The sequence below is a fragment of the Amphichorda felina genome (assembly GCF_050947745.1).
Source record: "Amphichorda felina strain 45539 chromosome Unknown scaffold_9, whole genome shotgun sequence".
Lineage (NCBI taxonomy): Eukaryota > Fungi > Ascomycota > Sordariomycetes > Hypocreales > Bionectriaceae > Amphichorda > Amphichorda felina.
The window spans coordinates 1833766-1860609 of NW_028145041.1; the positions used below are offsets into that span (position 1 = coordinate 1833766).

The following is a 26844-nucleotide window of genomic DNA, read 5'->3' on the forward strand; positions in this document are numbered from 1 at the left end:
GTGGAGGGCGGGGGCGTGGAGCAGGACGTTGGGGGAGGGGAGGAGGATGAGAGGGATGAATTTTTCCAGTCTGGGGTATGTAAGTCGCTGCCCAACGGGCCCAAGGGCTCTATTTGAAGTACAATTCTGGATTCCCTGCCTCCGTACTTCGGCCTGGCAGACCGCAGCTTTGGACATCCGAAGCCCTGCGTAGTGTCGGTTGTGGACGGCTGTGGGTCAGTCGAAGGGCGCCATGGCTGCCAGATCCCCTGTCCAGAGGGCCACAGTCGGACAAGGTTTCAGGGTTAAATGACTCTATTCGTGTTAAGGTTCGGAGACGAAACAGGTCTTCGAGGCTACAGCTACCTAGATGGGTACAATACTGGCACTGATAGTCCGAGTTACTCATAATGGATGGGGCGGGTCCGTATTCCCGACGATGGCTGTTGACTCCAAAGACACTCGTTTGCTATTTGCTGCAAAGCTTCCGAAATCCTCCCCTTCCTGCAGACAAACAACTGCCGATGGTCGGTAGAGCCATGGATGGAAATGCCATGTCGGCTCGGGTGTCTGGCTGCAGCCACTCGACGCCTTCATTCGAAGTTCCACCTGATCATCGAATATTTTCAAACATGTATGATGTGTATTCATGTCACGCAGCACCCAACCCGGCGCTGCATTCAGGCCCAAAGCACCAAAGCAGGCATGCTAAGCTGAAATGGCGGCCGGCATTTATGATCCGGATGTTGTGCCTCTCCCCAGTAGTTGATTTATAATTCAGTCATCTCATTGCGGGTTCTCGCTGCATGTCCGGCACCGGAGGCTGGAGCGGGGCGGGTGGGGCTCCGTTTCCCGCCGACCGCCGAGGCGCCGAACCGGGGTGGAGATTCCGGATCTGGGCTGTCAATGGGTACACGTACTTGTACAGGGTGCAAACCTGAAGATGATTGCAACTACAATACTACTTTGCTGGGCGCGGTAATCTGGTATCAGAAGACGACGTGGATATGTCACTAATCAATCAGAGGTGCCTCTTTGCGCCGCCAATTGACCTAGCAACCAGAAGTACCACGGAGTATATTTTGCATATATCATCTAGGCAATTTTGTTGAAGGGCCAACTACCCTATTTGTCGGTTGTCAAAACATGCGAGAACATCCTCACCCTTTACGGCATTTGCTGCAATTATACCGGGAGTGTTTTGTAGACGGATCGCAGGGAAATACATGTACACAGTACTACGTCATGGCAACTAATGGCAGCAGTAATCTCAATCCCACGGTGACCAGCATTCACGTGGGCATCCTACCATTCATGCTTTTATTATTATCTCATCCACGACATGACAATACTGCATGTAGTAACTCCTGAGAGTACTTCTCTCGCATACCGCGACCTGGCCAGTATCAATAGCGGAGACGCGTGTGCATGCTGTTGCAGCATCCAAATGACTTCAACTGCGAGACCTAGAACCGTATGCACTCGTAAGAGTAGTATGCATTTTGTTTGTATACGAAAATCGATGATTGCCCGATATTTGACCTTGGAATTCTTCAGATGCGACTGCGCCACTGAGCGAACGCAGATCATGTTTCCCCCGCGACAGCATGGATGGAATGCTGTCCCGGTCCGGATATGGATATATCATAATAACTCCGGATTACTGAGACTCTGTGGGCCGTGTTTAACGAGCCGCCTTATTCTCCTACGACTACGCCAGCAGGGGCAATTACCTAGTTTGGCCGCTAAAGACAGCTGGCGGATTTCGACTTGCCCGCCAGAGTAAGGATTGGCGCTTCCATCCTGTCCGCCATAATCCAACATCCAAGACTCGTGATGGATGAGAGAGACATCTGAGCCGTGCCCATGAGGGGGAGTGCTGGTGCGAGTGGTGTTAGGCCAAGGGAGTAATCAAAGCCGCGTGGGCATATATAAACAAAGGTTCCATCATGGGTTGACTGTAGCATGTAATACTCCTATCTGTTCCCCCGGTTCAACTATCGACTACGCAGCCCCATCTCTGCCCAGAAACGTGGTGTATTCTTCCATTATGCATGTCCTCTCCATTCTCTCGCTGGCCTCTCTGGCCCTGGCGGCTCCTAGCCTGACCATACGCGCCGAGCCTGCTCCGTTGTTGGTCCCCCGGGAGTCGTCCAATACCATGGTCCTCCCGGATAAATATATCGTCAAAATGAAGGAGACATCTGAGGTATCTAAGGCATCCGCCATGTACAACGCTGCACACACATATAAGTCGGGGGGGTTCAAGGGCTTCGCTGCGACGCTGAGCAAGGAGCAGCTAGAGGCAGTCCGCAATGACCCTAATGTGAGTATCACCGTCTACAGACACGTCATTTTTCCCCTTAATCTTTTTGTTATCCGTTCCATGTTTCTTTTCGTTTCTGGTCTGACCAAGTAACAGGTCGATTATGTCGAGCATGATCAGCAGATCAACATGTACGAATACCTCACGCAGGAGGATGCCCCCTGGGGTCTTGCGCGCACCTCCCACGCCGCCAAGGGCGCCGATACCTATGTGTACGACGACTCTGCTGGTGAGGGGACCTGCGTGTACATGATCGACACCGGGATCAACATCGACCACCCAGACTTTGAGGGCCGAGCGGAGTTCCTCTATAACTTCACCGATGGCAAGGACACTGATGTAAGTTGACTTGAACTTGATTGAGAGCAATCTTTCATCAGGGTAGGGAGTCGCATGCTAACCTGAGCTCATCCATAGACTGCGGGCCATGGAACCTGGACCAGCGGCCTTGTTGCCTCGAAAACATATGGCGTAGCCAAGAAGAGCAAGGTCCTTGCCCTTAAGGTATTTGGCGACGACGGCACAGCCCAATCATCTGTATGTCTACCCCCGGGGCTCACCACTCCCTGAAGACCGGCATCCAACCGGCACTGACAACACACTCAATCTACAGAGCGTCATTGCTGCCATGGAGTATGTCATCGTGGACTCATATACCCGGAACTGCCCCAGTGGATACGTCGCCAACCTGTCGCTGGGTGGCTCCTATAGCCGGACGAGCAACCACGCCGCCGAGGCCATGGTGCACGCGGGCGTCTTCGTGGCCGTCGCGGCAGGGAACAGCAACGTGGACGCGGCCGACAAGTCGCCGGCCTCGGCTCCGCTCGCGTGCACCGTGGGCGCGACGGACCAGGACGATGCCCGCGCTAGCTTCTCCAACTACGGCGAGATTGTCGATGTCTGGGCCCCCGGCGTGGACCTCGAGTCGACGTCGTACAAGGGGGGAAATGTAAGTTCCTCGGGGAAAGATATTCCAGGAAGATGGGAGAGTAGCTGCTGACAGGACATAGACGACTGCCTCCGGTACCTCTGGCTCTAGCCCCATTGTTGCTGGTCTTGGTGCCTACCTCATGGCTCTGGACGGCACCCGTGGGGACCGAGTGTGTGACCGTATCAAGAAGCTCTCGATCAAGGACGCCCTGTCCGATATTCCCAAGGGAAGCTTCAACCAGCTGGCCAACAACGGCGCCCCCGAGAAGACCGAGTAGCTGCTGGTGGGGGATCCTACCACTGGAAACTAGTATTTTAGATAGAATAAGGTATTACTACTATAGAGGTGCTCCAGGGCCCGTACTGGAAAGGAATACAACGTCATGCCCAGGCATTCTTATGCATTGGGCCCTTATCTTTTGGCTAGATCCGCTCCAATCTGGCTCAGGATGGCTGTAAGATCCTCGCCATGAGTATCACACTCCCTCATGATGAGATCCCGCGCCCACGGACCCCGTGGTTTGAACGAGGCCTTGAACGTCTCCGGCCTCATCACAAGACCGTCCGTCGCAGCAAGATCGTCAATGGCCACCCGCTCACCCGTCTTCTCATCCACCCCAGCCTCAATGTCAAACGCCCACAGCACCCTCGCGACGGCGATCCACACAATGTTGCGCGCAAAGTGCCGCCCGGGGCACGTCCGCCGGCCGTACCCGAACCCAACGACGGGCAGGTCCCGCAGCTCCGTCGCCGCTGGATCGGCCTCGAGCCAGCGCTCGGGGACGAACGAGTCGGCGTCCGGGCCGAAGACGGCCTCCTCGCGCGTGATGGCCCAGTGGTTCGCTAGCACGACGGAATTTGCGGGGATGCGGTAGCCCCCATACGTGCTCTCCGTCCTGGTGTAGTGCGGGACGCCCCCCGCGCCGACGGGCCGCCAGCGCAGCACCTCCTCGACGATGGCGCTGATGTACAGCAGGTTGGGCTTGTCCTCGAAGTTCGGCAGGCGGTCGCGGCCGACGACAGCGTCGAGATCTTTGCGCGCGCGAGCGACGAAGCCGCGGTCCTGCGTGATGCAGGCCATGACGAACCAGCTCAGCGTCTCGGTGGTGCCGTCCAGCGCGGCGTCGACGAGGGTGCCAAACTCAAGGGCCAGCTCCTCGTTGGCCATGTCGATGCCTTCATCCTGGATCGTCTGGTGGAGCTGCTTCGAGAATGTCCAGCCGTCTGCGTCGAGACCGCGCTTCAGGTTACCGGTGTGCAGGGCGAGCTGCCGCGTCCAGTGGTGCTCGCCTGCTGCTTTCCATGGGGCGAGGAAGGCAGGGAGGTTGTTGAGTATGGGGAATGTGTCGACAATGTGCGCTCCAACGCGGACAAACTCGGAAAAGTCCTCGTTTATGGCCAGGGCGGCGTGGAGCGACGGGTCCTCGGCGTCGCGGAGGCGGAAGGCGTAGAATAGGGCAAAGATGATGCTGGCGGTGGTGCGCTCAAAATACCCATGGCAATCGGTCCCCGCGCCACCGGCGTGCTGTAGCAGGTCGAACAGGAGTTGCTTCGATTCGATGCCTTGAAAGGTGCGATAGGCGTTGGCGGCCCGCTGGTTCAGGACCGAGTTCTCCAGCTTCTGGTGGACTCGGAATCGGTCATCGTACGACATGAGAAGCACGTTCATGCCCTTCAGAGCTAGCTCTGCTCTCTGCAATACGTTGGTTAGATCTTTCCCGGGCGAATGGAATCGTCGAGGTCGCCTTGGTCACTTACAACAAGGCGCGGGCGGTCTGAGAATGTCGCCCCGCGCTTCGCCAGGAGATCATGGGCCGCCTGCGACGAGGACAGGACGATGACAGACTGCCCCAGCATATTCAGGTGTATAACGGGCCCATATGCCTTGCCCCATTCATGGAACTGTCTCCATGAGTGAGACTTGGGCGCCTGGTGTACATTGCCGATCACTGGTAGTGGAGGGGGACCGGGTGGCACCGGGAGGGATGAGGTCGGGCCACGCCGCCTGAGGAAATACAGACACAGCAATCCAACAACTCCCGCGTACAGAATTACCCAAGCCATGGTGGTTAGGTTGTAGGATCCTTATCGTAAGATGTGTTGTGCGGAGCTCGGGACGGCCGATGATGGGTATCGGCCGAACTTCAGCTTCCAGAAGGTGTGCTGCAGGTACTCAACGGTAGTGATGGTATCCTTTATAAGATTGTGAGGGTTGGATGTTACCATCAGGCATCAACATGGAAAATCTGGCCAACGCAGTCCCAGCAGGATTGGGTGACAGGCACGTACATTATGAGGGATGCACATGCAGGGAGTCTAGCCCATGCGCCTGACGGCTGACAGGATTGCCCTTTTTGACCCGTATTAGGCAATAAATACGAAGAATACGTTAGCACATGGCTTCAGGTCTTTTACAGCGTCACAGCGTGGCTTCTGCAGGAAATCAGGGTCTCCAACTCTAGACTCTTCGGGATTCGAAAACCTATGGTGTTGGAAACTTGAAATACAGGCTGCTGGGCCCTCGTCGATGCGTTCGCCTGTAAGAAGCATGGATCACTCAGCCATGCACGCAACGCCGCCATGAGTAAGCCATGCAGTGAATGCAACCCTCCTGCGGATAAACTATATAACGATTATTACAGGCTCCTCGGCCTGCCTGCGAAACTTGGAACCCCAAGGGGCGCATCTCCACCAGCGATCGGAGATCTTGGAGCCGAACGAACCGGTCCCTGAGGGCACGGTGCAGCTGCCGAACATGATGTAGCGCCATGACCACTTGATCCCTTGGTGCATCCCACCGTGCGCCCTTTGCGGGGTCTGTTCAGCCATACCGAATTGTCATGGATGCATCTCAAAACCCGGTCGGGGCTTGGGGGCAGCGGCTGTGGCATGCAGGAGGAGGCTGCGGAACGGCGCTGACGGAGGCTCTCCATGGTGACCATTCCAGGTATGCTCGATGGCAGCGCACACAGCTGGGGTCTGCAATCTGTGTGATCATCCCTAAGCAAGCGCCTAGTATCTGTAGAAAATACAGGGAGCCAAGACCCAAAGGCCCAAGGCATACCGCCTGATGCGAATTAGACCTGCCCTTTTTGTCCAACGGTCCAACGGGATTGCCCCCACATGGATGTCTGAACCACGGCCATTTTTGGAAACATGAAGGGACCGATTACTGCTAGGTGCACTAAGTGGGACTCGTAGTTTGCGATGATGGCAGCAAGATATGGTATTGCGTCAAGATCAACATCTTGACTCTCGGGGCAGAAGTCCAAGTACACATCACGTACGCTCTAATACTTCTAGGGTGAAACAAGGGCTTCTAGAATAAATTGGCACTGACCGTCATATTCAAGACATATATACGTATGTAAAATAAAGAACAGCAAAACCCGCTAAAATTCGACGTTTCCCCGGACCCCTACATCATACATAATTCCTCCCGTCGGTAACCACAGCTCCCGGCGGCAGCTCTCGCGACGCCGTATGCGGGCTGTCACGGAGCTCGTAGTACTGGTGGGACATGCTGGGTCGCGTCCTCGAGGCGGGGGCGACGGCCATGGACCTCGAGTCGTGCTTGTGTTTCATGGACCAGCTCGAGTTCACGTTGTCCGGCATCGACTTGTTGGTCGAATTGCTCATGCGCGTCAGCCCGAGGTGGCCGCGAAGTCGCACGGCGTGCTTGGTCCAGAACAGATGGAGCGAGGGCGTGCAGCTGACGAGGAGCACGATGCAGCTCTCGACGACTCTGACGAGCAAAGTTAGTTCAGATGGGGGAATAATCAGGAGTCGGAAAGACGTACGTGATGAGCAAGGCATTGGCAAAGTTGGACGAAGTGCCCCCGGTCTGCGCCGTTTGGTAGTACAGCCCCAGTGCACTGGCAGCAATGGCACTATGGGCGCATCTACGGTCAGCGCTATAATCCAATGATCCAAGCTGAGGAGAGTTGAGCTTACAAAAGACCTGCCATGAAGACCAAGGCCAGCCCCAGCTTCCTGCGGAACGGCAGGTTGAGGTTTTTCAGCACAGGGAACGGTAGGCAGAACAGGATCACGTCCACCACGAGCGACAGCGAGCCACGGGCAATGGTCCCGTGCGTGACGCCCGTGATGCATGTGAAGAGGAAAGGAGGACCCCCAGCTGGATGAAGCGGAGCGCTGCACTGGGTCACGGTGTATGTGGACGACGCGAGGAATCCCAGGCCGGCAAAGACGACGAGGAACGTGCACGTCCACCGCAGCCATTTCTTGACGCCAAACGTTCGGCTGTAGAGGAACAGAAGGGGTAGTTTCGCCGTGTACATGGCTGCGTTGCCCGCAAAGATTCCTATTGCCGATTGCTGTGGGAGCGTCAGTTGAATCAGCGCTGTGGTCTGGTCGCGTGTAACAGCGCCGACATGGGTTCGCGGGAGGGGCTTACTGTCGTGATATCCTCGACTGTTACATCTTTAGGGTCCGAGTTCAATGCTATTTCAACCAGTCAGCGCATTTGGTCATCTAGATCGAGGTCGCAATCATACTTGACAGCAGTATGTAGAATGAAGCTGCATTCAATATTAGGAAGACGAGGCCGACGACGGCGAGATCTGTGCGATGACACGATTAGCACCAGTCTCTCGGTACTGTGCTCGTACAACACGATCCACGTAATGGGGACACAGAGTTCGGGCCGACTTACAATCGTCGACAAAGACCCTCCCTGAATGCCGCAAGTTGGACCAAAGACGCAATGCAATGATCCCGGTCGTGACCGCACAGAGGGTTACCACCGATGCCAGGAACTGGGACGGGGTCAGCTTGCTGGGCTGGACGACGGCTTCCATTGTCTCGCTGGGATGGGTCAAAGTCGGTGAAGCCGAGACGCAGCGTGTTGGTTCATGGGAAACGGGAAGGGATAAATTATAACTGCATACATGTATGTAGAGGACTCTGCAAACGGACGTTTGCAGGCACGGCGCAGCTATTATTTGAACAGTCGTAATGGTGGTGGCGGGGCGTACTCAGCTCCGGATGAGCTCATCTGGGCGAACTGCCGAAATCGATATCTTGGACCCCTCCTCCATCGTGGGTCATGGTCATGGACCGGTCCGCCCGAAGGATTCCACTGCAATACTTGATGCATGTGGTGCATGTAATAGGGCATGTATGCCGCCTGTGCTGCATGTGCTGCATGGCGATGTAACGGTACGGGGCTGCCCTTGACTGCCAGATGTGGCGTAGACGGAGATAATGATCCAATGTTGGGATTCAGAATCCACCCCGAGAGGATGGGCAATCCTTTTTGTGATCCATATTTGGCATCTTAGAGTAACATCCACATGGATCCTCCCCGCCAACTTAGTATTTCATACCATATTGAGTAATAACTCATGGTGAGCGCGGAGAGGATATCAAAAGCAGCTCTAGCTACATTATGAGCAGATACCATAATAGCTCCTGCACATAGTACTAGTATGTCAACCTTCCGGAATGAATGCATAATCCCTGCACAGGCAGGCTGTGATTGGGTGCTAACTGCATTAGATAGGTGCCTCCCCCTTGTGGTATGCATTGCCATGCCGTGGCGCGCGAGCAAGGCAGACAGCGCTTCTCCAACCAGACTGGACAGACATGGAGCAAGTCTAGACCGGCTTAGGTGCTCCCAGTCCGGCAAAATCTACAGGGCCTTTGTGACGTAGCATATTCACTCCCGAGGAGAATAACGGCTTCCAAACCTGGCATATATTTGACATATGGGGGGTTCCGTCTTACACGGGTCAGGCGTATAGCCTGTACGTCATGTATACATGTACTCCAGGGGTCCCGGGGCCTCGGAAATATAATAATAGGATTGGAAGCCCCTACACGAAGAAATAGAGGAAGAAGACAAAACAGAGATGTGGCGTTTCAACGTATCGTATGCTATCAATTCATGATTGAAAGTTTCACAATGGCTCCTTTCACACAACTTCACGTTCCTCCTCCGCCATCCCACCAAAGCGTGGTGGTGAGGTCTCTCCCATCTGTGACAATCGAGGAGCGCGAGGCCATCCTCAAAGATGTTGAATACAACATCTTCAACTTCCCAGCTGGCCTCCTCACAGTGGACTTCCTCACGGACTCGGGCACTTCTGCCATGACCGATGTGCAATGGGCTGCCTGTAAGAAGCTCCCCACCTTGTGTGCCCCTCTTCCCACAAACCTTTTAGGTGTTTTATATGATTTCCTGGGTCCACCGCTAATACAAACTTCCGCAGTAATGAGAGGCGATGAAAGCTACGGTCGCAACTGGGGATACTTTTGCCTTCTCGATGCCTTCCGAGACATCTTTGAGCGCGGCAATGACCAGAAACGCCTGTTTAATACCATTGCCATGGGCATGGCGGATACTGAATTCTACCGCCGCGAGATCCTCAAGCAGTACCAAGGCGGTTTCGTCAATGGTGGCACACACCAGCTCGAGCGTTCCAACTTCTTCATCGTCCCCCAGGGACGTTGTGCAGAGACATTATTGTTCTCTGCGCTCGGAGCCATAATCTCACAGCAGCCCGAGGAGTCTCGAAGCTCCATCATCATCAGCAATGGCTTCTTCGATACCACTGGTGCCAATGCCTCGGTGGCAGGATTCAAGCTCCAAACTTTTACTCAACCTGGCCTGGACGCCCCCTTCCCTGCAGAGCTCATTGGAAAGGAGAACCCCTTCAAGGGGAACCTTGATGTCGCCGCCACCGAGTCATTCTTGAATGAGAACTCCGGCGTTGCCATGATCCTCATGACAATCACAAACAACTGGGCTGCTGCCCAACCAGTGTCAATGGCCAACATCCGGGCGGCCTCGGCACTCGCAAAAAAGAAAAATATTCCCCTCTTCTTCGACGCTTGCCGTTTTGCGGAGAACGCCTTTTTCATCCACGAGTATGAGGAGGGATACTCCCACAAGACGATCCCCGAGATTGTCCAAGAAATGTTCACCTACTGTGACGGCTTTACCATCAGCTTGAAGAAGGATGGTCTTGCCAACATGGGTGGTGTCCTTTGTTTCCACGACGATAGGCTATTTGCCAAGCGATACCAGGGTATTGGTCTCGCTTTGAAAGAGAGACAGCTTATTTCCTATGGCAATGATGCTTACGGCGGCAGTAAGTGTCCCCTCTATGCTGCAGGTCTCTGTATAACGTGGCTAATATGAAGCCAGTGAGCGGTCGAGATCTGATGGCGGCGTCGGCCGGTCTATATGAGACCACCAAGCTGTCCTTCCTCCGAAGCAGAGTCTCCCAAGTTCAGTCCTTTGCACAGAAGCTCTTGGCGAATGGAGTCGGCGTACTATCCCCGCCAGGCGGCCACGCCGTCTACCTCGATATGGAGAATTTCTTCCATGGTTGTGACAGAGACCCTGAAGATTTCGCCTCGATTGGTTTCACGCTGGAACTGATCAAGGACTATGGCATCCGTGCCATTGAGTCGGGCCCTTTTGCCTGGGAATGGGACAAGAAGTCTCCTGAAGAGCGCGCCAAGATTCCCAACCTGGTTCGCTTTGCCGTGCCGCGCCATGTCCTCTCCGACCAGCACATCAATTATGCCGTTGCTTCCATCAAGGAGCTGCACAAGCGGAGGCATACCATTCCCAATGTTGTCATCACCAGAGGCAGGGATACGCGACTGAGGCACTTCCAAGCCGGTATGAAGCCCGTGCCCGTGACCAAGGGCATCAACAGAAGCTACGTTGGCGAGGCTACACGGCAACTGTCGCATCTCGCACTGGCGGTGGGCCTGGACCAGACGACGAAAGAAAAACTGCTTTACGCTCTGAATCTGGGAGCTGGTAAATGGGGCAAGAACCTGATACCCCAGGGTCTGGACAGATCCGGCTGGCTCTCGGATGTCAGCAACGACCATTCGCCCATCGAGTACTCGTTGGCTTTGGACCAGAAGACTGGTGAATCTGAGCTGCGATTTCTCTTGGAAGCCCAGCCCGAGAAAAACGCCATGACGCAGCTTCAGGAAAGTGCCCTGCGTCTTAATGAGAAGATACTGGCAGCATACGGCAATACTGTTTCCATGGACCGCTTCGATCTGATCCGGGATCTCTTCATGCCTACCCAGGCCGAGGGATCCATGGCGGCATGGCAGAGCTTTGCCACATCCAACGGCAAAAGAAAGTGGAAGATGTATTTGAACCCCCTCGCCTCCGGCAAAGACAACGCCCGCAGTGTGACGTCGCAGGCCCTTGAGCGTCTCGGACTGGAGAGCTCGTGGAGGGTCCTTAATGGCATTATGACCTCTCCTCGAGACCAGATCATCTACTTCTCGCTTGGCCTGTCGCCCAACCCGGACGACGCCGAGGTAAAGGTATACGTGGCGCACTGGGAAGCGACAGCAGCAGAGGTGGCCAGGAAGCACGTCTCCATCTGCCCCGAGACCTCGGCGTACGAGATCGAGCGCTTCTACGCCTGCATGTCTGGGGGCTCGCCAGGGCCGTACCTCCGGAAACCCCTGATGTCATGCTTCGCCTTCAAGGCCAAGGATCCGGAGCGACCCGTGCGCACGGTTCACTTCCCCATGGACAGCTACGCGGCCAACGACTCCGATGCGCAGGAGCGCATTGAGCGGTACATGAGCGAGATTTCTGCGCCTGCGCTGTACCGCGAGCGGTACAGGAAGGCCATCAGCGCGGTGCAGCGGCGGCCCCTGGAGGAGGGACGGGGGATTCACAGCTGGGTGAGCTTGAAGGACAATCTGGGGGGCAGGCTGTCGAATACCTTTTACCTCTCGGGTGAGTTCTTTGGAGCTCTTGACGGGGGGTTGACAAACGGCTACTCCAATGGCTACACCAACGGCCACCACTGACGGGATCTGGGGCAAGAATCGTTCCGAGTTCAGATCACGTCCATGAACCTACTCCCTAGACTTACATGAAATGCAGCAACTATTCATGGCTCCTACACTAGTAGATAAGAAAGTTTGAAAACATTGACTTTGTGTACCTTCCTCCTATCACATTTTGTTACCATGTGATTGAGCCCGAGACTGGTATTGTCCCTCCCCACGAGTCATCGCGAGTACCCTTGCTCCGTAGCCACGTCTATTGGCGACAAATCCGTGCTTCACAAAGACCCCTCAGGCCACTGGGCTCTTGGACGAGGGAATTCCGGGTTATACCTGAATTTGAGCACGACGCTTCCCTTGGGGAACGTCTTGGTTGTTCCATCCGCCAGCTCAACGTTCTCTGCATCGTCGACGAGTGACCAGCTGTTCACCAGTCCCACCTCTTCAGCGACGCCCTCCTTGAGCCTGGCAACCTTGTCAGGGGCCGGGAGGTAATTCTCACGAAGCTTCTTGTCGGTGCTCTCCTCGTATTCCCCCGGCTCGGCCGTCACCCAGACGTCCTGATGCCACTCCTCGTCCTCCATATCCAAGCCGCCGCAGTCCCACACGTCCGGCTGCTCAAAATCATTCACCAGGGATAGATCCACGCCGCAATTGACGAGGTCCTCTCCGACGGCGGCGTTGGCGATGTCGTAGTTGACCCATGCCAGCGCCAGCGCCTCCGGCTTGATGAGGATCTTGTAGACCACGCCTGTGCTCTCGGCCTCGCTGTCCTCCACCTCTTCCTCCGTGGCAAAGTGCTCAACGTACCAGACGGCGCTCCTCTTCAGAAAATCGTCGTCTATGACAACAAAGGGCTTTTTGCGACCGGCTTCGTTTTCCTTCTGTCGCATGTGCTGGTGGGACTTGCCCACGTAATCGTCGGGCGGGCGGACAATTTTCAGCTCCATTATGGGGTTGAAGCGGGAGCAGGCACCCAGCTCAAAAGCAGCCTTGAAGTCATTGAGTTGACCATCGCTAAGCTCTGCCAACAGAAAGGCTGTGAAACAATCCGCCTGCGGCGGCGGCGGGATGAATACCATTCCAAGTACGGTACGGCAGGTTGAATGGATGGTTTGTCGGTGCGGATTTGAGAATGTGAATCGTGGGCCGGAGCTGTAGATTAACGCACCGACACATGATCCATCGTCGTCCTGCATTTGGATATCAGTGCTGATCTGCCAGGATCCAACGAGCGGGGAAGACCCACTTGTCAGACTCACTGGAGCGACATTCCGTTGGGCATTCAGGGTATTACAGGTAGGTATATTTGGATTGACGTGTGGCGCTGCAAGCATCTTTGTTTGTTACAGTAGTGTGAGCCAGTGTCTGGGGCGTCTGGGCCAGTCGCTGGAGGCGTAGCTCAAGGAGCAGAGGACATTATAGACATCTTAGCTTTAGTCCATCCTTCCTTGGGCTGAGAATATACTTATACTGGATATTGGTATTCAAGAGGCCATACTGATTAAGATGGCTCATACACGGATAGAGGATGTCGTACAACTAAACGTTATGAAGGAGCAGGGAACAACAGCCGGGTGGTGACGAGCGCCAATCCTTTCTTGGATGATTGGCTCCCAGAATCGAGCAACTCGTATTTATCTCAGCTCTCATTGGGCATATTGACTTGGGCCGAGGGTGTATCAAGTAGCCAGGGTGCAGATATTAGCGCTCTGAAAGAGCTTTGAAGAGATATTTTTAAAGGCCTGGGGGCTTCTTGAATACTTGCTATTGGATGGTAAAAGGCACAGGAAATCTAGCATAAGCAACCTAGATCCTGTGCGGTGGGCTGATACATGATAGCGCTGGTTGACACGCTCAACTACTTCCCTGAGAGCCATCCCGGTCGCAGGCGCCTGGCGACGTACCTTGCTACGCTTGACGTTACCATCTTTGAGTCAAAGGAAATAAAGTCTAAAGATAGCGGCTCATCATAGACCGTGGGTACGAGGGGGAATGGGACAACTAGTTATATTGAGAGCTCTGCGTCGTCGATATTTGTGTATGGTTTTCTCAAGGCACTGCAGATGAGATATATTGAGGATAAAAAGTACCCTGATGCTACGCCTGACGGGCACGAGTCAATTTCGGATACCTTTGCTGTCCCATGGCCTCACGACGGAGCTTTGAACTACGAATGGACCGTCTAGACAGGGAGTCTCAGCTCCAACGAAACCTTCCATGTAGATTCATCCCTTCAGACTATTGAACTCTTGCATAATTGCTGGTACTATTCCAATATGCCTCTATTAAAGAAATTCTCTGACCGTTAGAAGAAGAATAGCGATGTAGTAGGTCATGTGTTCATCTACTGGCATCTTTCCGTACGAATAGATAATAGCGTAATACGAGTTATTCTTTATAGACGGGGTAATGACAGCCTTTTTCATCGGAGAACAGCTATCCTAGGGCGGCAACAGCTATTGCAATTGCACAAGAGGCATTATCGTGGCCAACAACCCAATGCAGCCATGCCTGAAACCCCCCTCCCCCCCGCGGCCTGCAAAGGTACATGACCACCTCGCCAGACCCATGACAACTACATAACTAGTACTCCGTAGTCAGCTATAAGTTTCCTTCAGCTTCATTGGCCCTCTAACCAACTTCAGCCTCAGAACCCCGCACCAAAATCTACGAAGCTCTTCGTCGACAGGCTTGAGCGCCAACCCGATGGCAAAACTGTCGCATTGACAACCGTGGAAGGAATCAGCAACTGAGTTCCTCTCCCAACTTACTTACTTTTGTATCCACACAATGCCTTCAACGATGGCGCTAGATGACCCAAACCTCTATACCGTAGGGTGGATTGCTGCCCTCCCTATCGAGCGTGCCGCTGCGACAGCCTTGCTGGATGATCTCCATGAGATCCCAAAAGGATTCGAGCAACATCAGTCAGACACCAACTCGTACACATGGGGCCGGATCGGTAATCACAATATTGTGATTGCCTCGCTTCCAGCCGGCGTGTATGGAACAACTTCCGCTGCGGTTACGGTTTCGAACCTTTTGTCGTCCCTGCCTCAGATCAGAATTGGTCTTCTGGTGGGAATCGGGGGCGCTATCGCTCGCCCAGAGGGGGACTGGGATATCCGGCTCGGTGATATCGTTGTCAGCCAGCCTGATGGAACTACGGGAGGGGTTATCCAGTATGATCTCGGGAAGACCAAGTCAGACCAGGTATGGGAGCGGAAAGGCTCGCTCAACAAGCCCCCTCCGATCCTCCTCAACGCCCTGGCAAGCCTGCAGGCACAACATGAGATCGAGCCATCGATCGTTCCGGATCTCCTCCAAGCCATGCGGGCAGCTAATCCCCGAATGGCGAAACCAAGGAACAAATTCCCGGCTTTTATCCATCAGGGATTCGAAAACGATCGATTGTTCAAAGCAGAGCACAACCATGCTGGCGGTAGCACTTGTGTCAAGTGCGACGCATCTTGGGAAATTAAGCGCGATCAGCGGGATACAACCGATCCGGAGATCCACTACGGAATCATCGCTTCCGGAAATGCACTCATCAAGGATGCTACCACCAGGGATGAAATCGCAGCGCTTACTGGAGAAGAATGTATTTGTTTCGAAATGGAAGCTGCTGGTATAATGGACCGTTTCCCTTGTCTTGTGATCAGGGGAATCTGCGACTATGCCGATTCACATAAAAACGATCGGTGGCAGCGGTACGCATCCGCAACAGCCGCTGCGTACGCAAAGGAGCTGCTGGGTTATATACCAGTCAATCAGCTTCAAGCTTCCCATCGAGCTGTTGACGCACTTAAATCAAGTTAGTTTTCTTATCAGACTACAGAATGCCATACCATCTAACGCATTTCAAGTCAATGAAGGGATAAGCAGGATCCAATCCACCACAACCCATATGCGGGAAGAAGTACAAGATATACAGTGAGTCTGCAGCTGGCTAGACCCGACTGCCGCGACTTCTTGGCTGATATGTCTATAATTAGTACCATCCTCCTAGATTTCGACCAGAAGGCAGTACTTGCTCGCCTTGAGAACGACGTTGCCGTGGGAGCCACCTTTGACTCTCTGGCTGAAGAGCATAACCCAATATGCCTCTCAAACACACGAGTCGAGCTTCTGGAACAAATATCAGACTGGGCTGTTGATCCTGGCACGGAAGCAATATTCTGGCTTAACGGTATGGCTGGGACCGGGAAGTCTACTATATCGCGGACTGTTGCCCAGTCTTTCGCGAAAGAAAACCGCCTTGGCGCCAGTTTTTTCTTCAAGAGGGGCGAGACGGATCGAGGCACAACAGCCAAGTTCTTCTCGACAATTGCTGCCGATCTTACGAGAAAAGAGCCTACTATTGCTCGCCACGTTAAGGAAGCCATTGAAAGTGACCCTGCGATCTTCAGAAAAGCCATGCGAGAGCAGTTCGACAGGCTTATTCTGCAGCCCCTATCAAAAATCCCATCAGATACACGGAAGAAGCAGCCAGTATTGATCATAGTCGACGCACTCGACGAGTGTGAACGGGAGAACGATATTAATCTCATAATTCGTCTCTTCTCTCAAGCCAGGACCTTGCAGTCAGTGCGGCTAAAGATTCTCCTAACCAGCCGACCGGAACTACCAATCCGTCTCGGGTTTACACAAATCAAGGGCAAGTACCAGGACCTGATACTTCATGAGATCCCCGAACCTATTATCGAACGCGATATATCCGCCTTCCTGGAACACGAGCTTGCGATAATCCGGGACAAATATAATTCTTCTGTTACAGAAGGCAGACAACTTTCCGGAGACTGGCCTACCCAAGCCAATATCCAGACTCTTCTGAACATGGCAATCCCGCTATTTATCTTCGCTGCCACTGTATGCCGCTTTATTGCTGATCGGAGGATCGGAACTCCTGATAAGCAGCTGAAGAAGGTTCTTTTGCCCCGGACAGGAGGCCAGTTTTCAAAACTAGGCGCAACTTACCTACCTGTCTTAGACAGCATGATTGTTGATGTATCTGCCGGGGAACGTGAGGAGATCTTTCAACAATTTCGAAATATCATCGGCCCTCTTGTTATCCTTTCAAGTCCCTTATCAACATCTGCCCTAGCACGCTTGCTTGATCTCCCTAGAGATGATATTGACGGCAGGTTGGATCTACTACACTCCGTCCTCTGTGTCCCCTTATCGGTAGATGAACCTGTGAGGCTGCTACATCTATCCTTCCGGGACTTCTTGCTAGATCCTACAATGGGGGCCGGAGACGAATTCTGGATAGACGAGAAACAAACACACAGGGAATTGGCAGCTAACTGCTTGCGTGTGATGGGCTGTCTTCGACAAGATATCTGCCAACTGAAAGCCCCTGGAACCAAGCGATCGACTGTTGATCCACAGGAAATCAACACGTATCTTCCACCAGAGGTTCAATATGCTTGTCTATATTGGGTTGATCATATCCAAGGCGCAGGCAATCACGATGGTGATTGCGAGCACGTCTACGACTTTCTAAAGTGCCATTTCCTTCACTGGATAGAATCATTGAGCCTAATAGGAAGGGCTTGGGAGAGCCCCTATATTCTCAAGGCATTAGAATCACTTTACAAGGTGAGTGGCAGAAAACTATACTCTTAGTCACGGCCTGCTGACTACAAGCTAGGACCGAGGACACAGAGAACTCTCCGAGTTTCTCGGCGATGCTACACGGTTTATCCTTGCCAATACTTCTACCATTGATTCTACACCACTCCAGATATATTCTTCTCTCCTTATATTCTCGCCGAAGAGCAGTAAGATATACACCTTATTAAAAGACGAGATCCCACCATGGATATCTCTACAGCCGCAGGTGAATAGTAAATGGAGTCAATGCCTGCAGACGCTCGAGGGCCATAGCAACGTCGTTACCTCGGTCGCCTTCTCGCATAACTCGGCGCTTATAGCCTCGGGTTCTCTCGACAAGATGATCCGGATCTGGAACGTTGATACCGGCAAATGCGTGCAGATGCTCGAGGGTCATAGTGACTGTGTCAAGTCAGTCGACTTCTCGCATAACTCAGCACTCTTGGCCTCAGGCTCCCACGATAAGACAATCAAAATCTGGGACGCCGATACAGGCGAGTGCGTACATACACTCGAGGGCCATAGTAGCCCCATTATATCAGTTGCCTTCTCCCATAACTCGGCGCTCGTAGGCTCAGGCTCTAAGGATGAGACGATTCGGATTTGGGGCGTTACTACGGGCCAGTGTATACATACGCTTAAAGGCCATAGCCACCCTATCAAGTCAGTCGCCTTCTCATATGACTTGGCGCTTATAGCCTCGTGCTCTGATGATATGATAATCCGGATCTGGCGTACTGATACAGGCGATTGTATCAAAACGCTTAAGGGTCATAGCCATAAAATCTGGTCAGTCAGCTTCTCGCATAACTCGGCGGTTATAGCCTCGGGCTCCAACGATCGGATGGTCCGGGTCTGGCGCGTTGATACGGGCGAGTGCGTGCAGACGCTCGAGGGCCATAGCAACCCGGTTAGGTCGGTCACCTTCTCGTATAACTCGGAGCTCATAGCCTCGGGGTCTTCCGATAAGACGATCCGGATCTGGCGTGCTGATACGGGTGAATGCGTGCAGATACTTCAAGGCCATGACCACTGGGTCTATTCAGTTACCTTCTCGTATGATTCTATGCTTATAGCCTCGGGCTCTGGCGATAGGATGGTCCGGGTCTGGCGCGTTGATACGGGCGAGTGCGTTCAGACGCTCGAGGGCCATAGCCAATTGGTTAGGTCGGTCACCTTCTCGTATAACTCGGAGCTCATAGCCTCGGGCTCTGACGATGAGACGATCCGGATCTGGCGCGCTAATACCGGCGAGTGTGAGCAGACGCTCGATGTTGGGTTTCGTTCTTCCCGTTTATGCTTTGAATCGAACGGCTCACGTTTGCTAACCGATTATGGTGCTATCGCTCTACAAGTCAAAATCCCCAAGCACTCCTCCATTGGCTCTCTCGCCAATGGTGCTCCCACTTGTCTCTCTTCTCTTGGTATTAGCAAAGATAAATGCTGGGTTGTATGGAATGAGGAGAGCTTGCTTTGGCTACCAAAGGAATGGCAGCCCTCAGCGTTGGCGGTATCAGGGCCCAATTTTGCGGTTGGATGCAGTTCGGGGAGGGTGATAATAATCGGATTTTCGCTTCATCATGTCTCGGAGGTTTTCACTAAACGGAAAGGCTAAAGCTCTTGAGAATATGTATGGAAGCATGGAGGGTAGTAGGGGAGCTGTTTAATATATGGTCTCCTATCCCAAAAATGCGACGCTGCATAATACAGCCAGTAATTGCGCCATGAGTAGAATATCTCTAAGTATATCATGGATGTACGCGAAGCATTTCTTCAGAATACACATCAACGTACTGGTCAGAATTTCAATGAACAAACATCACCATTACACCTCCAACCCCAAGAAAACAAGTAAACTTAGAGGATGGGACAGTAGATTTGGGAGAGAGGGGGGGTTCGGATCACATCAACCCAACTCTCCATTAGTCTAGCTCTATCTAATCTGCACCTAGTCTATGCTCCAAATATACATGCAAGGTAGGCTCTTGAAAAGCCCTAATAACTCCTATGTCTCCCTTATCTACAGATTATCCATACTCATCCTCCTTTCCTAAATTTACCCCTCCTAGTTTGCCTTTGGCTCCAAAGCCCTAATCCATTGGAAATCCTGGTCGAACATCTCGTAGATGTACTTGGCCGCCGGTACGTACACCATGACTCTCTCTGTCTTGGTATCCTGGCCGTTTAATTCATATGGTTGATTCTGGAATGAGGAATCATATCTCAACGGCGCGCACGCTTCGAGACCACGAGGACTCGCAAACTCTGAACCATCTTTGATTTTCCCAGGCAGCTTGGGCCGTGTGATGAGCCAGGCCTGATATTCGGGAACCCAGTGGTACGGCTCCTCCCCAGCATACTTATGCTCAAACCACTCACCAGCCGCGGCAAGCAGCATCTCGAGCTGGGCGTCGAGCGCCACCTTGCACCGCACAATCGGGCCGAGGGTGTTGACCAGCGCGTTGACCTTCTGCGTCATCTCCGTCAGCTTGACCCGCTCCCCGGCCACGACGGACACGCCCATGGCCTGCTTGACGGCCTTCAGCAGCGGGCTGTCCCGGTTCCACAGCATCGAAATACGTCCCAGGAGCCGGAACTCAACCCAGCCCTTGTGGTTTGTGGTATCGATGAGCTGCTGCGTTGATGCCTGCGCGGCGATGCTCTGCAGGGTCTCCAACTGCTCGAGGACCTTGATGAGACTGACCCCCGGGTTGACGTGCTTGCCAAACGCCTCACGCGCGTCGACGCGGGGGGACAGGGCACCAGAAGGAGATATCTTGCGGGCGGCGCGGAGCTGCTTGATGGGCTCAGCGTGGGGAGGGAGATACGGCGGCTGCTTCACTCGGCGTCTCGGGGTTTGGCTGGGCTCCTGAGGCTGGATGGGCTCCACCCGGATGGGCTCCAACCGGATGTCCTCTCGGGCGCTGTCGCGCAGCTCCTGGAATCTCCCCTTGAGGATCTTGAACCAGCTCTGGCTGTCCCGGAACCCCTGAGCAGCATGGACAAAGCCAACGCCCGCCGAGTTCATGCCTTTGGCGATGGACCTCTCCAGGTGCGTGAGATCGATGTGCGTGGCGTTACTCCTATCAATGGCGATGCCGTCTGCACCGCCCTGGTGATGTCTAGAGCTGAGCATGGCGTCGTCGGTGTCGCTCGCGTTGGAGAACTCGCCCGTGACGCGGTCCCACATGTCGCCAAAGGCGTAGAGCTCCGCGAAGACGGGCAGGATGTGGACGTGGTCCTTAGAGATGTCCTGGAACCGGGGCATGGCTGGGCGCAAGGTGGAGAACTGAGCCCAGTTGCGGTAGAGGGCTGAGTAGTCATCGAAAAGGCCCAGGGGCACGCGTGGAGTCTCGTCTAATACTTGGGCGGCGCTCACAGTGCTCTGTACCTTTGGGGTCTGGGGGTGCTCGAGTGTTATTGGTTCCCCTTTGGCGGCGATGGCCTTCTCGGCTCTTTCACTTCTGTAGCCCATGAAAGGCGAGGCAATGACACTGATGCCAAAGTAGGCTATGAGAAGGATGATGGCGAATGTGTAGGGCCAGTTCTTGATAGTCTGCCGGAATGAGGGGCGTCGTGGAGATTCTGGGAGGTCAGGTACATATTCTAGCGGGTCTCCATCCTGGAATTCGGTATCGTTCGAAGCCGACCTCCTAAAATTGGTGTTTATGCTAAGGGGGTCTTTCCAGCCTCTTCTGGTCGACAGAGGAGGCGGGTACTCCCTGTCGGGATTCGAATCGGAGTGGTGTGGGTAGGGATGGGGTCTCGGCTTGGGCCGTTGTATTTTCCGGGTGCGGAGCTTGCGGTTGTTTGGGCCATGGGATGGAGTGTAATAATCCATTGTGATTTTCTTCTTGCTCAAGTCTGTTGTTGAACTGACGGAGTTGGAATTGGTGAAGTCCCGGGATGGAGGCACCAGGGAGGTCTACACTTTTATGTTTGGCCCTGATCAATTGGCATGTTTGCCAGTTGCGCATCCATGAAGCCTCGTTTCTTTGTTTCTATTTGCAAGCTCTACCGGTCATGCGCTTGCTAAAATCCGCAGCAGAAGAAGGGCCCTTGTTATACGATTGACACGCGTGGGTTGACAACTCAAGACTGGGCCTTCATGGCTTGGTTTGCAGCTCAAGCCAACATCTGTCATGGCGGCACTAAGCTCAGTTATGAAACGACAATATGAGTCTGTCGGACAAATATAGAAAAATGCACCTTTGAATAAATCGCGGTGCGTGTCCCTTGCATCAAGTCTTCATAGTGTTGGCTGAGCTGTCTGGGACAAAGGCACGACTGGAATGCGCCTGTGCCTGGGCGCCTTTCCTGGGTGATTTCCTTTTTTAACCAACAGGAAGAGTGAAAGAAACTTCAACACGAATCGAAACCTGGTTCCAGCTTCCAATAGGAAAATTATTGCTCCACCATCTCCCTATCGCCAAGTCCTTTATCGGCTTGATGTGCTCTCTGTCTCGACTTCATGTTCACTGCGATCACACCAAGTCATTACTGCGCCACCATTATAACGAACTTTCTAATCATTATTCTAGCAGCATCCACTTCCCCATGAGGCATAGAAACAATGAAGTGTGCCTGTTGGGACAGCGAGTAATAATAGTACTTATTCAACCATCGCTGGCCGACCGTTGAGGTCATGCGGCCGGAGGGTCCACTCGGCCGGAATGTCCGGCCGAGCTCGGGGCTCCACATTAGGCCTGGATGCTAGAACTCAATTGCAGATAATGCCCTGCGATCCCTATATGAGCTTTCAGTCATCGTCTTTGGTACCTGGAAAGCTCGCCTTTTGAGAATTGGGCCCCTTGTCGACGGGCTTCCTCAACGCCTGGCCTGTGTGTCACTCCCTGAAACCGCCAGATGCATGTATCCGAGAGTCCCGTGCCCTAGTCACAACGGCTAGCCACCCTAATCTCTCGCCCAAAGTCTCCCCGCACATAGCCGTTGATCTAGGCGTCATTCCCCGGTCTTGGAGTACCTAGTGGTCACCAGGGGCGACTGTCCAGGCCCTTAATCTGGGCCCGCTGCCCATTTGCCATTTGACCAAGGACTGGACGACGTCGAGTATGGGCGAGGTAGCCTCGAGCCTGTTTGCCCCAGGACTGGCGATCAGCCCTTTTATGATTCAGGCGAGGCGGGGTTGAGCGGTTATCATTTGCTCCCCCTCGACATCGACACCGCCATCGCCAGTTAACATGACGTTGGCTTAGCATCATATGACGTTCAGCCCAGTGCTTCACCCATCAAACATGTCATGGTTGCAACCATCTCTCGAGTATATATCGCCCATCGCCCCTTCGGCTGGCCCTATTCTTTGACCCCAGATCAGCTTCTACCCACAGAGAGCTACAGCAAAGACACTGCCGGCATCATCACCACCACCACCATGAGCTCACAAGAGCACAAGAATCTGTATTCGGACGAGGTGGCTACCGAGGTCCACGACATCATCCACCAGGCCGAGGAGGAGGAAGAGAGAGTAAGTACACCCCGGACTTGTGTGCTCTGGGCAGGATGTGCGTGACTAACGCCGAGTGATAGCTTCACCCCGAGCAGCACCGCGACGAGGGCCAGCAGTCGCAGCAGAGAAAAAAGGGCGGCTTGCAATCTTCCTCCGGCTCTGGAGGCCAGCAGGAATCAAAGATGGACAAGGTCAAAGAGGCCCTTCATATGAAATAGGCGGATGCGAGGAAACAGAAACGGGTGGCTCGTGTCGCTCTTGTAATATTATGGAATTGTGCCCGTCGTGGACGGCCATCAATTGACTCGTCTCTCAAAAGAATCACTCGCAACAGTCTATCTGAATGATAAGTTACCGACCGTCGGACTATGCTTGCCCCAAGCTCACCTGTAGTCTTAGGGCCCATGCCATTTCTTATCACCTTTTGTCGACGCGAGTGACATAAATAACACGGAATGAGAGTACAAACGATGTATAAGACAATGGAAATCTAAATCTAATAATAACACTCATATCCATATGATAACCTTAATACCGCCGTCATACGCACTACGCCAGCTGTCAACCCACATTATGTGCTGGTGGAGTTTCCGTTCAGCTCCTTGATGACCTCCTCCCAGCCATCCTTACCGGAGAACAACTTGGCCTTGACGTCGCACACAGTGCCCTCCTTCGGGAGCTTCCCTTCCATGAAGTAGGATCTGATAGCCTTTGCCGTGCAGATAGAGCCTTGTACCAGCGAGATATGCTAAGCAGCCGCGTGTTAGCTCTGTCCATGCGCATCTGGGGTATGTGGGGTGGGGTGGGCAGGGTTCACTCACGCCGTAGCCGTTCTGCTCGAGCAGCACGCTCCCCTCAAACGTCTGGCTGACATTACGGGCCGAAACGAGAGGGGTCACGGGGTCGTAGCGGTTGTTGACGATGAGGACGGGGTTCTTGGTCTTCTTGACGTTGTTGAAGTCGCCGTCGTAGCGCTCCTTGGCCGGCAGCTTCCACTGTGCGCATTGCGCGAGGACCTGGTCGGCGGTGTCGCCAAACCGGCTCAGCCTGTGGCGCTGCTCGAGGATGGGGGCCACGTCGGTGAGCTTGTCTGCGTGCTGGAGGACGTCGCTGCACTTGATGCCCAGCTGGGCCTCGTCGCCGCCCACGCCGCCGTCGGAGCCGCTGCCGCCGGCGAGTGCTTCGCCTGAGCCAGCAGCGACGGCGGCCAGGAGCTTGGCAGTTGAGGGCCATAGGATGGGAAAGTAGAGCTGTCTCAGGAGGGTTGCCTTGACGAGGCTGTAGGTGATGAGGGTGCCCCCGCCGAGGACGTTGGGGTCGGGCACGGGGATGGGGTTGGCCTTGAGGTTGTCGATCATGGCATACAGCGACTGCTCGAGTTGTTCGGCCGTCATGTTACCGGCGATGGGGCATTCCTTGGGGGCAGCGACGCATCCCTTGCAGAACCCGCGGAAGACATCGTCGGTGGATGTCATCAATTCGGTCTCGCTGTGAATGGGGGAAGATATGGGTCAGCTCCCCGATCACCAGCGCGAACATGGTGCAGCTACTCACGCGTTTTGGTAGTACTCAAACGGGTTGGCAACGCCGTCAAGAACGATCTTGTCAATCTTGTCGGGGAACATGGCAATCATGGTGGACCCGAGAATAGTTCCGTAGGAGAAGCCTATCACAATCTGTGTTAGATTTGCTAAACACAACGGACGTGATAGATCGCAGTGTACATACCCCAATACCGAAGCATCCCGTCTTCGCCCAGGGCATCCACGACGCGCATATGATCACGGGCGGTAAAGGCCGTCCCCACAAACCTTCCCGTCTCATTCTGGGCGACAGCACAGGTGTTGGTGAATATGTTGGCTCGGGCCCAGACCTCCCCAGGAGCCACATCGGAGGCATTACCTGCAATGAAGTTGCTGGTTCCCGCGGACCTCTGGGTCTCGTCGGCGAAGCAGGAGAATGTGAGAGTGCCGTTTGTTCCTCTGGGCAAGGTAAGTCAACGGCAAACATAGCAAAGACTAAAGGAGGTGTTCGCTTACCGAGGAGAAACATTGATGAGATCGTGGTGGCCGCCAGTGGCACTAAGAAGGGTCAAGTGTTAGCAGGTCGTCATGGAGTAGGTAGCCAAGAATATGTAGAACTCACGCCAGCAAATGGTCAGCAAAGACCGACAGGTCCTCAATGCCATTGGCGCCTGGGCCGCCAAAGTTGAACAAGATGCTGCCCTTCTTGGGTCTCTTGGTTGCTGGGACGCGGCTGATGATAAGGGGGATCTCCTCGCCGGAGTCATCGTCGGTGTAGTCCAGGGGCACCATCAGTTTGCCGCAATCCCCAGGCCGCGTACCGTAGATCTTGCATGGCGTCCACTCAATGCCAGTTTTGTTCTGGGTGTCCTGAGTCGGGGCAGCGAGAGCCAACGAAGGTAGGGTGGCAAGTAGTGAGTATGAGAGACGCATTGTGGAGGACTAAATCTTGTTGAACTGTCTTATTGATGGAAGGAGCAATTAGAGAGATGGCGGCCAACGCTGGTCTTTTATAAACCATCGACTGTCCTTGACTCTGTCACCAGAGAGGGCCAGCTGAGCGGCGTAGCCGGTGCTTGTGCAACAAGCTTCGTCATTGAACATGGTCGATACTACCGGAATGCCCATTCCGGTATTTTGATACAGACTTGGCGGGGCTTGTGTCTCTATGGACGGGGCTTGGGAGACTTCTCTGGGGGCACAATTGAGATCTATGCACGGTGGCTCGGAGCAACCAACCAGATGGTGTTCCCTACGAGCCCAATCTGTCGAATCCACACGTAAATAAGTAGGTAGATTTCATTCTACATATACAATGAGCGCCGTAGCCCCTTGTACTATTATTAGTGCAACAGGCGTCGTCATTGCACAGGAGGTACGGAGCCGGTATGAACGGGACCACGTTTGGCCATTCTTCCTGTTAGCTTAGAGCCGCCTACGCCTCTATTTCCATGCGGAGGAGTTCCATGGTACGATTCTGCCCGGGAGGCGAAATTTAGTGCTGACTCCAGACGCCCCAGTTGTGAAGGAATTGATAGCAGTGTTGTTTTGGAGCCTAGAGCAACCAACCAGATGGCATTCGTTACGAGCCTGGGGATCCTGGGATCAACCCCGTCCCACAGAGACCCTGTGGCGCAGCAGTGCATGCGTACCATAGCTTAAACAATGGGACACGGGCGTAACGATATTGACGATCTTTATTGAATAAACTTACTCCTACTCGTGGTTCGGCCTTGTTTGGGAGCTAAAATTACCAGGCTTCGGCCCCGTAAACAGTACATTTACGGCTCGTTGCCGTGACCATGATGCTTATTCCACTGTAACCACCGCCACCGGGGCTTCGATGGGGCTTGGGTGGTTCATTTGGATTGAGACACGTCCTTCTGTGAGAAACAAAAAAACAAGCGTATAAGGTCAATGCGGGAACGAGCTATGTGATCTGCCTGGGAATGCCTAACTGCTTGACGATAACCAGAGAGTCGTCGTGGCGGCATACAGTGTAGCCGACTCGCTATCACACGGCATTCCCCCCCCCCCCCCCCCAACACAGTTTGTAAATGTGAGTTATGCGGGACACGGAATCCCAACCCGGGCTTGAATCGAGATAGCAACTATATGAGGCCTGTATACGAAATTTACACTTATGATACCACAAGTTAGATACATCAACTCTCCACTTCTTCATATCACGCCTTGAC

General features: G+C 53.8%; 8 protein-coding genes across 8 annotated transcripts; 3 read left to right on the forward strand and 5 right to left on the reverse strand.

The window, feature by feature from the left end:
- Positions 1-2170: 2170 nt before the first annotated feature.
- ACO1O0_009143 (S8 family peptidase) lies at positions 2171-3513 on the forward strand (the record flags this gene model as incomplete). The annotated part of the gene is made up of 5 exons (XM_083198496.1): positions 2171-2305; positions 2402-2644; positions 2723-2842; positions 2919-3254; positions 3316-3513. The coding sequence occupies 5 exons, from the start codon at positions 2171-2173 to the stop codon at positions 3511-3513; spliced, it is 1032 nt and encodes a 343-aa protein (XP_083046231.1).
- A 134-nt stretch (positions 3514-3647) lies between these two features.
- ACO1O0_009144 (cytochrome P450) lies at positions 3648-5299 on the reverse strand (the record flags this gene model as incomplete). The annotated part of the gene is made up of 2 exons (XM_083198497.1): positions 3648-4928; positions 4994-5299. 2 exons carry the CDS (start codon positions 5297-5299, stop codon positions 3648-3650), a joined length of 1587 nt encoding a protein of 528 aa, XP_083046232.1.
- Positions 5300-6658: 1359 nt separating this feature from the next.
- ACO1O0_009145 (uncharacterized protein) lies at positions 6659-8055 on the reverse strand (the record flags this gene model as incomplete). The annotated part of the gene is made up of 6 exons (XM_083198498.1): positions 6659-6980; positions 7036-7125; positions 7190-7572; positions 7653-7699; positions 7753-7818; positions 7989-8055. 6 exons carry the CDS (start codon positions 8053-8055, stop codon positions 6659-6661), a joined length of 975 nt encoding a protein of 324 aa, XP_083046233.1.
- A 1106-nt stretch (positions 8056-9161) lies between these two features.
- Positions 9162-12058, forward strand: ACO1O0_009146 (putative secondary metabolism biosynthetic enzyme; the record flags this gene model as incomplete). The annotated part of the gene is made up of 3 exons (XM_083198499.1): positions 9162-9372; positions 9469-10350; positions 10407-12058. 3 exons carry the CDS (start codon positions 9162-9164, stop codon positions 12056-12058), a joined length of 2745 nt encoding a protein of 914 aa, XP_083046234.1.
- A 257-nt stretch (positions 12059-12315) lies between these two features.
- ACO1O0_009147 (uncharacterized protein) lies at positions 12316-13216 on the reverse strand (the record flags this gene model as incomplete). Its single annotated transcript, XM_083198500.1, has 2 exons — positions 12316-13054; positions 13209-13216. 2 exons carry the CDS (start codon positions 13214-13216, stop codon positions 12316-12318), a joined length of 747 nt encoding a protein of 248 aa, XP_083046235.1.
- Positions 13217-19721: 6505 nt separating this feature from the next.
- Positions 19722-21497, reverse strand: ACO1O0_009148 (uncharacterized protein; the record flags this gene model as incomplete). The annotated part of the gene is made up of 1 exon (XM_083198501.1): positions 19722-21497. The coding sequence occupies one exon, from the start codon at positions 21495-21497 to the stop codon at positions 19722-19724; it is 1776 nt and encodes a 591-aa protein (XP_083046236.1).
- A 1551-nt stretch (positions 21498-23048) lies between these two features.
- ACO1O0_009149 (uncharacterized protein) lies at positions 23049-23341 on the forward strand (the record flags this gene model as incomplete). Its single annotated transcript, XM_083198502.1, has 2 exons — positions 23049-23141; positions 23204-23341. 2 exons carry the CDS (start codon positions 23049-23051, stop codon positions 23339-23341), a joined length of 231 nt encoding a protein of 76 aa, XP_083046237.1.
- Positions 23342-23694: 353 nt separating this feature from the next.
- ACO1O0_009150 (alpha/beta hydrolase) lies at positions 23695-25579 on the reverse strand (the record flags this gene model as incomplete). Its single annotated transcript, XM_083198503.1, has 6 exons — positions 23695-23871; positions 23945-24611; positions 24678-24789; positions 24852-25105; positions 25163-25204; positions 25269-25579. 6 exons carry the CDS (start codon positions 25577-25579, stop codon positions 23695-23697), a joined length of 1563 nt encoding a protein of 520 aa, XP_083046238.1.
- Between the last annotated feature and the right edge of the window lie 1265 nt (positions 25580-26844).